At 40.0% G+C, this 13,447-nt stretch overlaps 1 protein-coding gene, 1 long non-coding RNA gene and 1 other non-coding gene across 3 annotated transcripts; 2 read left to right on the top strand and 1 right to left on the bottom strand.

Annotated features, from left to right (window-relative positions):
- Window positions 1-26: 26 nt before the first annotated feature.
- hoxc9 (homeobox C9) lies at window positions 27-11,673 on the top strand. Its single transcript, NM_001017256.2, has 2 exons — window positions 27-178; window positions 10,947-11,673. The coding sequence occupies exons 1-2, from the start codon at window positions 121-123 to the stop codon at window positions 11,189-11,191; spliced, it is 303 nt and encodes a 100-aa protein (NP_001017256.1). The 5' UTR covers window positions 27-120; the 3' UTR covers window positions 11,192-11,673.
- mir196a (microRNA mir-196a) lies at window positions 1,081-1,186 on the top strand. The gene has a single exon (NR_049686.1). It is a non-coding gene; the product is annotated as a microRNA mir-196a (primary transcript).
- Window positions 5,371-12,976, bottom strand: LOC116408887. The gene is made up of 2 exons (XR_004221374.1): window positions 11,806-12,976; window positions 5,371-6,305 (listed from the first exon to the last, which is right to left on the bottom strand). It is a non-coding gene; the product is annotated as an uncharacterized LOC116408887 (long non-coding RNA).
- Between the last annotated feature and the right edge of the window lie 471 nt (window positions 12,977-13,447).

The raw sequence follows: 13,447 nt of genomic DNA, 5'->3' as shown, positions 1-13,447 counted from the left end.
ACGGACTCACAGCTTAAGTGGCAATCCTTGGATACACACTACTTTTGGCTTTGGCTTTTCTGTTTTAAGAGAAATAAGCAGTGCATGTGCCAAGGAGCAGCCAGGCACTGACAAAGGAATATGGGCGAATTCCTAGCACCACATGGAGGGAAGGAAGGACATCTCCAGCTGCAGAAAGGTAAGACTCAATGCCATTTCTTGCTATTTCTAAGGAACATTAACTGTTATATTGTGTATTTTCCTTTCCTGACCAAGGCAAACTGCCAGCTGGTTTGGGTGCTTAGAGCGCAGTGTTTGGGCTGGCAGTTGGAAGCTGTGCGTTTGGTTAACTGGAATTTAGAGCATTTTTTTAAATTGTGTTTTGCTTTTTCGTACTCATGTGCCAGGGGGGTGCCCGGCTGCAGAGCCCACTCACCATGCAACTCGATCTCCCATTATTTACTGATTTTGCCTCTGTGTATGTGACCATGGAGTGTCTCATTTTCAAATGAATCACTGGATTTCAGGACACCTTGTCTGGCTGCTAAAACAGATCTCCCCCTAGTTATAAACGCCTGCGTCTGTGTGCAGCTGGGTGCTGGGAGAGCAATGGCAGCCCAGCACTTACAGGTTAAATGCATTTGTTACGGAGGCTTGGGAAGGACCATGCCTTGCAGTCAGACAGTGTGTATGGCTGAGACGTATCTTGATAAGAATCAGATGAGGATGTGATGGAAGCACCTAGTTTAAATGTGTTGAATATGTGAGAATTGGGGAGGGGAGTTTTGGGCATGAGCACATCCCATCTCCTTAATCAGGATTTCTAAGTGAAAGAGATGAAAATCTGTAGTGATTGAGAGGCGCTGTGCAGAGGCTGTAGGAGCAGGGAGGTATCCCCCAGTGTGGTGCAGCTGGCACAGGGGCTGGAGCTCCCATATGGCTCCATAGGCTCCATAGGCTCATAGGCTCCATAGGCTCATAGGCTCCATAGGCTCATAGGAGGACGTTGGTGGCGCATTCTGTGCATTATTGTTGTTTCCCCTCTTTTTTGCTCGCTTTCCTTCTCTTCTGTATCTGACAAGGAATTGTGGATGTTGCATCTTTGTATCCAGCTGATCTGTGGTTTAGGTAGTTTCATGTTGTTGGGATTGCTTTTTCTTAACGCGGCAACAAGAAACTGCCTTAATTACGTCAGTTCGTCTTCATCAAGTGCAACGATTTCCGTTAAACCCAGCAGGTTCTGCAAGGGGCTCCCCAGCAAGTGAGAGGCAACATGGCAGCATCCCGGCCAGGGGGACAAGGGCTTCCTCACATCTGGGTGCCATTCTTCCACAGCCACTTTTAGTGCCTCTCCTTGCTATTGTCTCTGGCCAGAAGGAGGCTTCTCAGAATATTGGGCAGACAAAAGAAGCCCTCCTTCAGAACTCCTATAAAATTATTTAGTTCTAGCCCCTAAACCGGAAAGCTCAACAAAGAGACTGCCTTGTTTACTGGCACAGAGATCAGAGGGAATTATTTAGCAATAGCTTTTAAATTACTCCTTGTCTTTGCTTGCCTGAATGTCTCAGGAAATGGGGAGTATGGATAAATATTAGTTTTCGCACCAGACAAGCTTTTATTATGTGGGGCAATGACATTAGGTTTTCGGTGCACCTTCAGCTGGAGTTGGAGAATACTTATTTTAGGACACTGTATGCTGCAGTATCAGTTACCCTTAGCTAAGGGAAATATTGCAACTTTGTGTTTCTCTTTTATGGAGGTTTATGCTGTCAATGCCTGCAGAAAACATGTATTTTCCCCAAAACTTTTATATTAGATTGTGATCGAGAGGTATACTTAAATCGCAAATGTATCCTTGTTATTTAATGTCATTCCAGCATTCCTGCAGACTGTGTGGCATTTTATATCGAAATGAAATGGGGTAGACTGTTGTTATGTTGTTGCAATAGGAGCTGCGTCTGTACAAATCCATCTACACCCCCCATTTGTGAACATGGCTCAGGTTTTAGAAGTGACACACTGCAGTATAACGCACCAGTTGAAAGTGATTTTATGGCACTTTTAACTGCGTAGCCAGAGCAGTCTGGGGTGCCTGACTGCAATTGTTATATTAGGGCAATTTATTTCCTAAATATTTCGTTCCACTGTGTAATCTTATACTTTTTATTTTCAGCATATCACTTTCTTTACAGGAAATATAAAAAATGCACATATATATATATATATATATATATACATAGTAGCACATATAATAAATATGTATATATCTATTTTTATATATCTATTAAAAAAAGGTAGATATATCCAGAAAGAAGTCATAGCGTGAATGCTGTATTTACTGGATAATATTATGTAAAAAATATGCCATTTGCACTATGCTAAAATTGAAAATGAATAGATAAACATGGCAACGAATCTTAAAGGGCCCAAATATTCTCAACATAAAGGAAAATTATTGTTTGCGAGCGAAAAGTCTCATTCTTCGATCATATGTACAATTTGTTTCCCAGATTAGGTCTGTACTCCTGATTGTGGTATATTAATGCACAAACATGCAACAATGCATTGGCAACAAACTAATACTCTCCATTCATCTGACTAATAAAGATGCAGACTGCTGCCTCGACATATTTTTCCCACACATGCCTCATTAGACAGAGTCTGATTATATCTAATTATATCCCAATAACGAATGAGATTTAACAACCGATTTATTTCAATATTTTGGGTCTCAGTCCCAATGTCTTTGCGTTCTTTATATCATTTTTATATACCAAATATAGCTATTTTTATTTTTTTATATATATATATACCGCAAAGATAGATTTAAATTTGCAATTCTATTTGGATTTTTTTTTGCTTAATTTTGTTATGCCGAGATTTTTTTCGCCCTTATGTAAGGAAAATATTATAGCAGCATTAAAAGCATGCTGGTGATTAGTTCTGTCCTCTCTGCAAAATACCCACATATTTGCATTCTCTGATTAACGTAAACAAATTCCTTCTGAATTCTGAATGCATGCAGCTCTTAAGCAGCTACACAGAGAATATGTGTTTCCATGGATTGAAATAGGTTACATTTCTTCCATATTTCTGATATTTGTTGCTTGAGTCGGCTATTCGTCATCATACAAGCTGAAATGTGTGAAAGGTCTTGGGGCCTGTTGCCTACAGGACGGGCTATTAGCATTCTTCACAGTTTGCAAAACTACCTCCCTAGGCATGTTGTGTACTGCTTTGTCTGGCTTGGGAAATTCATTAAATATTTTTTTACAAACAGGGAGAAAAAGAATTGCATTCAAGTTAAAGACCTACTACTGCTTTCTTTGTTCTTTTATGGCTGAATAACTGACACCAACAGAATGCACAGATTGTATTCTGCATCTTGAAAAAAATGAAATGGCAAACCAATAAATAATCTGGGATATGATGTCCGTGACAGAGATCAATCTGTCTGCCTGTCTATCTTGTCTGCCCGTCTATCTTTGTGTCTATCTACCAATCTCTCTATCTATCTACTATCTATCTACTATCTATCTATCTATCTATCTATCTATCTATCTATTTATCTATCTCTCTCTCTCTCCCTCTCTCTCTCTCTCTGTCTCACTATCTTTCTCTCTCTTTTGTATGCCTGTCAATATTATGCCCTTCTGTCTGTCGGTCTGTCTGACTATCCATCATGTGTGTGTGTCCATCCATGTGTATATATCTCTCTACGAAACTATTTATCTTATTACTTGATCTAAAATATTCAAGCAGTTTTTCTTTTTTCTAATTTGCCATGGTCGATTTTTTTTTTTTGCTTCTCTTTAAAATCGTTCCTGTTCTAGCAAAATAAATTGAATCATAAATACATAACACAGACTCAATTATTTTACACACAAATTGCTGAATGCAGTCCTGTGTTTTGTTGAGGACTATTAAACAATTGGTCTGCAAATAACTTTACTAGGACACAGAAACATATAAACATGCATATATACTTATATATCGAGGCAGAAATTAAGAGAGTTGCTTATTTATCTAGAATTCTGTATAGACACAAAACTAGCTGCCATACTTTATCCCTGGGTCTGTTTCAGCTTACCTCTCCTATTTGCAGTATTAGGGAAAAGAGGCGGCCATGTTGCTCACTCAATGTTTTTTGTGCTGATTATTTAATCTGAAAAACAAATCTAAGAAATAGATAACTAAAGGAAATAAAGAAATTAAGTAAAACACGCATTTCAATTCTGAATTTTGTTTTCTGTTTAACAGATTTTTTTTTCAACTTTAAATTGGGTCATTAAAAACAAAAAGGAGGTAAAAGGCGTGGGGTTTGGTATGAATAAGTAACTGGTATGGGCCATATCTGAGCATCTTTACGGTGTCTATAACCGGAATTAGAGGCGATAGCAGTTTGTGCATGGGTTACAAGAATGCCATCTTAGTGAGCGACTGCCAAAAGGGGCTTCAGGCAGTAATTGCACTTTGGAATTTTTAGTACACTTCTTTAACAACACTACAATTGGTCTGGAATCCAAAGTCATTTCACATGGAAATTCCCTGAAGGAGACCTCAGCCCGTTGCTGGGGCAGGTAGAGCCCCTGGGAGACACAGCCTGTTTATGGCAGGAAAATTACCTTGTTGACTTCTTTGGTCGCTTTCTTTGATTGTGTGCGTCTTGGGCAGCGCATATTTCCTACAAGCAGGTCATCTCTTGGCTGCCACAGGGCGAGCAGTCTTGGCTACTATTTACTCATAGGAAGACATCATTGTGGTTCTGTACTTGTGAAAACAAATAACTGTGCCAGCCTATTGTACATTATAATTAATAGTAATTGTGTAATTAATATTATCGTCATTATACTGTCAAGGTAGTTAGGCGACGAGTCTTTGCCAGCAGTTGTTTGAGATAGGACACCCTGAGCAGTGTCAGGTACCTATAGTAGAGACAAAGCTGCCGGGAGTAGAGCTGATCAGCCAGTCACTTGCATTTCTCTCCATGTTGTTAGGTAATGTATATCGGATATGTATAATTTATATAGGCACATATTCAGGCTAGTATCTGCAATGGTTTTACTGCTGCTTGTCCAAACACAGACACAACACCCACACAACATCAGCTTTAACGTCTTGACACACTCAATATCCTAATGAAACCATAGTAGAATTGATACAACAGTAAAATGTTGGAGGGCACCATGCAAAGCTCAGAGGGCAGACACAATTACAATGCAGTGACTAGCAATCCAGCTTGACTGTAACAAAGCCCCAGCTATATGCAGCTCTAAACAAGGCTATTTAATAGACACATAGGAAACCTTGTGTAACTGGGAGGCAGGATTACTGAGGGACAGAGTAACTGGTGAACAGAAAACTGAAAAGCAAAGTCGCCCGAACGCAAAATATTTAAGTAGTTGTTTATTTACCTTGTAGGGTTCAGCGAAAATTATAAGTCCAGAAAATGTAAATCTGATTGGGAAATGTAATGCATATATATAACTGCCCCCAAATTACATAATGTTAAAATACAGCACATTGGGGCTTTATTTTTTTCTTTTATACCGAACTTGACGGTGTTTATTGAACCAAACCATGAGCACAGTCAAGCCACAAAATGGATGGTTGGAGACCGCATTTGTCTGTCTGTCAAGTATGGCGTGAATGCGTCTGCTTCCTTCAGTCTCCCAGCTCATGATGGATAAACCAGACCACTTCCAGTCCTTTGGAAATCCGGGGACAAAGGGTGCTGGAGCTCCTATTAACAGGATATTGTACTGAGGTGACTCTTCTCCCTCCCCACCCCGTCCGAAATTTTAGAGCGTCCCAGTGTAAACTCATAAAAGTGGGGAGGAAAAAAAGCTCTTCACTTGAATGGCTTTCCTTTTATTCCTCCAGGCCTGGGACTTCAAGACCGTCTTGGATTTTTTTTTTTAACTGCCCAAGATGATAGTTTCCTCCCACCCTCTCCCCTGTGTTTCTTTTTAAACTCGCCTGGCCTGATTGCAGCTCCTTTTTATTAGTGGCAAATATAGCAATATAAGGCAGATTTGCAAAGGAAATAGAAAAGCTGCCTGGGATATTTATAGAGGAAGGTAGAGAAGAGAATGAGTAAGCATTCCTTACAACATGACAGTAGCATTTTATACCTCATCATGTACATGAATAATCCAAGCAAGGCAAGTTGCAATAAAATGCACAGGGGAGCCCAGATGGAGAGGGAGTCTTCATATTTTCAAAGCAAATGTTAGCTGCTGTGCAGGAGCCCTGTGTTGTGTAGAAGGATGGGACCTGATGCAGGTAGGAGACAATTGCTGGACATCTTGGAGATCATTAGAGGCCTGCAAGACAACACAGTTTTGGATATGTTTATGTGCCAATCAGCGGAGACTCTTGGCGTTTAAAGGCGATTTTCCTCAACTACAGGACCAACCAAAAGCAGCTGGAAGCAGAATACAAGGTAAAGTGACAAAATTTGGTTTATTTTCTATACAGCTAAAATGGAAATGCTTTAGGGGAAAGAGATGACCGTGGCGCTGAGCTTTGCCTGTGCATATTATTCAGAATTCTAATTATGGTGTTAATATGTGATGCCTCCCATTCCTAATTAGTGCTTGAGTTGCTTTACATATAACTGGAATTTTCAGGATATATATTTAGCCCAGTCCATTGCTGTTGTTTGATAGCTGAGAGTAGCAACTGCTTGGGAAATTTGTAGTGAAATACAAAACGTATTGAAATATTCTGGCAAAAATAAATCCACATTATAATTCTGTACGCTGTTTGTGAAATGCTCAGTGTATCTTGTGCTGTTGTAGTGTGAACAGATTTGTGCATGTATCAATACAATAGGAATGTTAAGTCTGTCATGCAGGATTTCAGCTATGTACATATAAATAGTGTGTATGTCTACAATGGCAACGCTGTGATGTTGCTCCAGAGCCCGGCTCTGTGTATAAACCTGTTATTTTAGGTGCTGCAATATAGCAAACACAAGCAGGGGGAAAGAAGCATGGATCAGCTGCTGAATAAAGACAATGTTGTTGGCAGACAAAAATACCTTTTATTGGTGAGAAATGTCATGGGGAGAATATTACAGCCCCTGGAGCAAAGGCTGTCAGATGAATAAAGGAGATGTGGTAGCAAGCAGTTAGGAGGCTGAGTAATATCAGGTTTTAAATTGCTAGCAGATAATATCTGGCTATGTACCAGTTAACTAGCCCAAAATAATAAATGCAGTGACAGAGCTTCCAGACAGTGATTATTTCGAGGCACAATGACAGACAAGTATAATAGGAGTGAGTAGCACTGGGTGTACAATAACAGTTTGTGGACATGTATAATGGGAACGGTAGTTGTGGCACCAAAACAGACACTTGGTTAATATTCATGTAATTGTGGTTCTTTATTTTCCCTGTGAAATGTTATGTGTTTCGTTATTATTATATCGCTTGTGTTTTATATCAATTGTCTCTGATGGAATGAACTGGGTGCCCAATGATCTCCTCACACTTGGTGCCCAAGGAGAGTACAGAGTGGAACTACTGATTCCACTGCTTTAAAGGGGCTTTCTGCTCGTACATGTAAATATCTACCGACAGCAATGCTTTCCTTATTGCAACTGATTATTTCACAGCATGCATTTTATTACAAGCAGCGCAGTCTGCCAGTATATTGGCCGATAAAATGCACAGAAATGTATATAATTGTATAAATGGTTTACACTTAACAAAGACCCTAAAGATGATGTGTGATTTCTGTGTTGCATCTATCAACAGCCACGTTTCCAGCGAAATCATATATATATATGTGTGTGTAATAACAGCTGGCCCATGACACGAGTACTTTTCCAATGTAAGGGCATTTGCCTCCACAGTTAGCAGGAATTTATTGACAAGAGCAAATGCAGACAGTAGGGACATTACAAGTTGTTTTAGTGCATAATTCTCATGGAAACGTTGCCCAGCTCTGCTTCCACCCAGAAAATGGGGAGCCGCAGCTTTTACAGTTGAAATCTAACTCTGCAGTTTTGTTTAATGAACGACACGTTTATGAACAATCGAATGATCCTCGTAAATTTTTTATTGAAGAACATAAAAACATCCAGCCCTCAGCAGACGAATACAGACACTCATTGAAAGATGGGAGTAGCTTAACACTTTTTATTCTGTGTAAATGTCTCTCCTTGTTTTCTATTGCCCCCTCTCAAACTTTAGTGGCTTGCTTCTCACTACCTGCTGGCTAGCTAAGGAGCAGAAAGGCTCAGGGAAAGGCATTGCAGTGCAGAGAGCCTGGAAAACATCTATTTTTCTTTTAATTCTAAGGAACTGTGAGTGGCATAAATAGCAATATGCTGCCTCTGTCTTGATGATTATAAACGAAATGTAGGAATCATAATACATTTGTAATGAAAAGCTATGTCTCCCTCTGCACTATATATCCATGCTTGGAAACTGGCAGCAATAGAAGAAGAGACATAGATGGATTGCGTCAAGAAATAGTCCCCTTCTCACATTCTTAACTCCCTTTCATTCACTGCTTCCCCTGATTCTACACCCTCTCCTTTAAAGTAAGAAAGTCATGGGTGCACAGGCAGAGCCCAGATGGACCCTGCTTTGGTTTGCGCCTCATTTAATCAGTTTTATTAAAACCAGACCGCTCAGCTTTCCTTAAGGAGAAAGGGGAAAGGACCTGCGCATTGATCTACACTGTATTTTTTTTTTTTGGGTAAATACAATCACGTGGGACGCGAGAGCCAATGACAAGCGTGAAAGGCTGAAAAAATAATTACCTGCCCTGATTGTTCTATGAGCAGATAAAAAGTACACATACAGTTCATACAATAATCTTATGAATGTAAAAGAAGGGGGAACAATGTCTGCGTCTGGTCCCATCAGCAACTATTATGTGGACTCTCTGATCAGCCATGAGAGTGAAGACCTCTTGGCTTCCAGGTTCCCCACCACAGGATCTCACCCAGCTACTGCCAGACCTTCAGGATTAGTCCCGGACTGTGGAGATTTTCCTTCCTGCAGTTTTGCCCCGAAACCTGCAGTTTTTACCACCTCCTGGGGTCCTGTGCACTCCCAGTCTTCAGTGGTCTACCACCCATACAGCCACCACCAGGCGCACTTGGGAACAGACGCAAGATATATGCGCACTTGGCTGGAGCCCATCTCAGGGACCGTCTCTTTCCCAGGCTTTGCAGCCAGCAGCAGGCACTATGGGCTCAAGCCTGACGCCTTCCCCACCAGGAGAGAGTGTGGCCCCACTGATGGCCGCAGCTACCCGGATTATATGTACGGATCCCCCGGAGACCTCAGAGACAGGCCACCATTGCACACCATCCCTTCCCCGGAGTCAGAGGCCATCCTTTCCAGCAAACACAAAGAGGACAAGTCGGAATTGGACCCGAGTAAGTTACACTCATTGCTGTTTACAAGCGGAGAGGGGGAGGAGGAATTATAGCCAGTGTCTGAATCCTCCATAAAATCAAATGACCTCCTTACTAGGGCCCAGCCCTAAAGCCCAGGCTCTGCAGGAAGGCGAGGCAGAAAGGAACAAGCTGGGAAAGGGGCTTTAAATGGCTGTACGTGCAGGGGTGCATTGGGTATTATGCCTGCAACTCATATCTCTATATTGTGTATAATAACAACCCCCCTCTATATAGGGTGCAGCACTGCTGCCTGTAGCACCGAATCAGCAATGCAGCTACATAGCTAAATGAGTGCAAAGGCAAGGAGCAATAGGAGGCAATGCTGCACAATCAGAAGCCATAGCATACAGAGAGCACCATATCCAGGCACATAAGCCTCAACCTGTGTAGCCCTGTCCTCCCATTAGCAATATATATATATGTATATACACACACACACACATATATATATATGGATATATATTGGATTTCTTTGCTTAAATAAACTTATCATTTTTTTGCCAAGTCCTGGTGTGTGCAGCTCACTGTCTTGCTATATATATATATATATATATAAAGATATATACATACATGCATACATTACAAATAGCAGAGAAACAGCAGAGCCGGGAATGCTCTCCCATAGCATCAGAGTGGGGACTAGTAGGGCGTTTAGGGGAACACGTTGTTTTGGTTTTATGATTATGAGAACAGTATATCAGATTTACACAGGCAGTCCTGGAGGAGGGCCGCCGTAATTGGGCAATCTTCAAGCTTAAGTCGCCTCCATATTCCATTTGCGAGATGTTTTATAGACACCTGTACCAGTGACAGTGAGAGGCACCTGGCAGCCTGGCATCTGATTAATATAAACAATAAAGCACATATTATGCGAAGGCGGTACCGTTGCTCAGTGGCTGCAGTTAGGATGGGGAGAGATGTATAGAAATGCAAGTGAGAAATAAATAAGATAGTTTAGGAAATAATCTCGATATTTTTTTGACGTTTTACTGCGATCCTACAATGGAATTGTTTATTGTCAGCAAACGCCACATTTCCCCAGTGCTCCCAACTGCAGAGAAGCCACACTATCTGCTTCTATTCACTCAGCCACTTGCTAATGGCACATCTTTGTCGTGGCTCCTTTTAAAGCAGTGAGCCATAGTATCCCTTGGCAGCCGGATAAAAATATATCAAATACGTTAAGCGAAATAAATAAATTGGGTGGGCTGGTGCAGCGCCCGGGAAACTCTGGCTGTTAACAACCTTTTATGGCCTTGTGGGGGGAAAGGGTTTGTTTATGATTCCTTTACAATGGCTTCTGTTCCTCATGTTGTCAATAAAATCCTTCAGGATGTGGAACGCAATAAATACAAGTAACCATTCAGCTCCCCAATAAATGATAAAATACAAAATGCTCGATTTTTTGGGTCTGTTGTTCTATTCATGGTGCTGAGATTCCGATCGTGCTGGCTGCCCTGTCACCTACCTATGGGGCCAAAATATCATGCTATCATCGCTATTCATTTTCGTAATTTTACCAACGTTTTCTCTTCTCCTGCCTTAGATAACCCTGTAGCGAATTGGATCCACGCTCGTTCTACGAGGAAGAAACGCTGCCCATATACCAAGTATCAGACTTTGGAACTCGAAAAGGAATTTTTATTTAACATGTATCTAACCAGGGACCGGCGGTATGAAGTGGCAAGGGTGTTAAATCTCACTGAGCGCCAAGTTAAAATCTGGTTTCAGAACAGAAGAATGAAAATGAAGAAGATGAACAAGGAGAAACCCGATAAGGAGCAGTCGTAAAAGACTAACACAAATACTAATATGTATAACCTCAATATGACAAATATGTGAAGAAAACATTTTGGCTCAATACATAGCTAAAAAGAGAGAAAATAAAAAAACTTTCCTGACTATGAATGTGGAGATCAGTGTTTAGAATAGATAAACACAGGCGCATTTTTGGAAGCACAGGCTTTTATAAAATGCAATTAAAAATGTTTCCTTCCCTGTCTTTAAAACTAAGAAAGTACTTGAATATTTTTTTTTTTTTTTTAGAATTTTATTTTGTAACTTATACTTATCCAGTGTTAATTTTTATTTTAAGAGTTTGTCAGTGCATATTTTGTATAAAACAAATCGGAATACAATATGTTTTGTTATAGTCTCTGAAAGTCCGTTGGATTGTACATATTTGTGTATTTTATTCTTGTCACAGAAATCCTTTCTGTATTGTTATGTTATGCTTGTAGAACAGCTCTCTGTAAATATAGAAAAGAACACTACAATTCTTTGCCTTTGTTGTGGCTGTTTTCCCCCCTCATGAAACAAAGTAATTAAAATATACCTCACTAATAAACACGGATATATATATATACATATATATATATGTATATATAATTATTTTATCTACTTACGATTTTTTCAGGAGGCTTCAAGATCCACTGCTAACAAGATCCACTTACATGACAATCCCAGTCGATTCTTGTCTCACAAAAGCACAGTTATTTAGTTACAAATATATATTTGTGTAATAGTATGTGAAACCTTCTCAGGACATTCCTGTTCAGAGCAGTAGTCAAAAGATGATTTTAGAGCTGGCTGTCTATGGGTAATTTGCATCTACTTTCCAAGTTACAATAAATGGCCGTGTTATTTATGGCCAGAGAAAGTCTAGAGAAGTGTCAGGTTCGGACAATAAGGGAGAGCAACATTCCTAATTTAAGTTGCTTCCTGCAAGTGCCTCTTGAAAAACGCAGATCTTAGTAACTTTCAAGACCTAAGAGATATTTTACTTTGAACATGTTCCTTATTGCTTGTTTTTTATACAAATTGACCAAAATGCCAACGGTGTGCAACACAATTTCCAGTTGGTTAGGAAGAGGAAAGATTCCCTATTTGCTTTTCTACCAGATATGGGGGAGACCTCACTACTAGTGTATGTTTAAGTTTATAGACCAGTAATTAAGGAATTCATTTTTGAGACTGGGAAAACAGGTAAAGCCAAGTACAATGTAACAAACCGTCTGTCTTCAACCACATTGATAGTAAAGAGCTCTGTCGGTGCTCTCTGCAACTGACCAGTTTAATTTGGGATATGTGGCTAATAAGGGCTTAATGTTGTATATGCAGGTAGAATATAGATACAGTGATTGCATGGTCCATCTCATGTCTGTTTGCCAACCATAGTAGCAACTGCAGTCGGGGAATTAACTTCAGATCCACCATGCTGTATGATTTAATTATGCCTTTGCAATATGTCACCTAGTGCTCTACTTAAATACACTGTGACTTACATTTCCTGCCCTTTTTAAGTTAAACAGCAGTGCAGTACAGTGCAGGCGGCTTTATTATTACTTCCATTATTTATTTTGTAACCACAGGGGATTTTTTTTAATTGTTCAATTTATAATTATATTAATAAAATATAAATGCTCTAGTAAGAGATCCAGGTTTGATTTCATTTATACAACATTTTATTTTGGAAATGTTCTTGCTGCTTGAGCCGTCTTCCCCCGAACAGCACAGAAAGGCCCCTAACTCTATTATTATCATTCAAATATACGCGATGTCAAGAAAAGATTTAGTGATTTTGGGAAACCTAAGGATGCCTAACGGTTACAACGCTTTCCCCCCTTTTCTTTCGTGGAACCAGAATATAAAAATGAGCCAGCGATCAAAAGGCAACATTGGCTAAAGAAGATATAATGCCCCCTGCATGCATTCTGCAAACTTTATGCATCATATTCCAAGACACACACACAAAAAATTCTGCAATAGACTTTCCACATGCCAAGTCTTAGTTGAAAGATGAGATTCGAGATGTCATTGTCAGTTTGGCAGATCGGGGACAATTGATCAATCAGTTTAATGTCCCATGAGGGGAAGTTTATCTTTCAAAAGGAGAAAGACTCACAGAGAGAAAGAGATAGCGGGCACAAAGGCAAGGGAGATCAAGTACATCTAGAAATGCGTTTAATCTAATGCTGATTTTTTTTCACTGCTCCTATTGGCAAAAAAAAAAAAAAAATGCAGTTAGAGTTTATTTGGTGTCATATA

The sequence above is a fragment of the Xenopus tropicalis genome, chromosome 2 (assembly GCF_000004195.4).
Source record: "Xenopus tropicalis strain Nigerian chromosome 2, UCB_Xtro_10.0, whole genome shotgun sequence".
Classification (NCBI taxonomy): Eukaryota; Metazoa; Chordata; class Amphibia; order Anura; family Pipidae; genus Xenopus; species Xenopus tropicalis.
This window is presented reverse-complemented; position numbering and strand designations above follow the sequence as displayed.

Coding starts and splice junctions, on each gene's coding strand:
- hoxc9 (NM_001017256.2), top strand. CDS start 121: ATGGGCGAATTCCTAGCACCACATGGAGGGAAGGAAGGACATCTCCAG. Junction 179..10,946: donor ACATCTCCAGCTGCAGAAAG/GTAAGACTCAAT, acceptor CTCCTGCCTTAG/ATAACCCTGTAGCGAATTGG.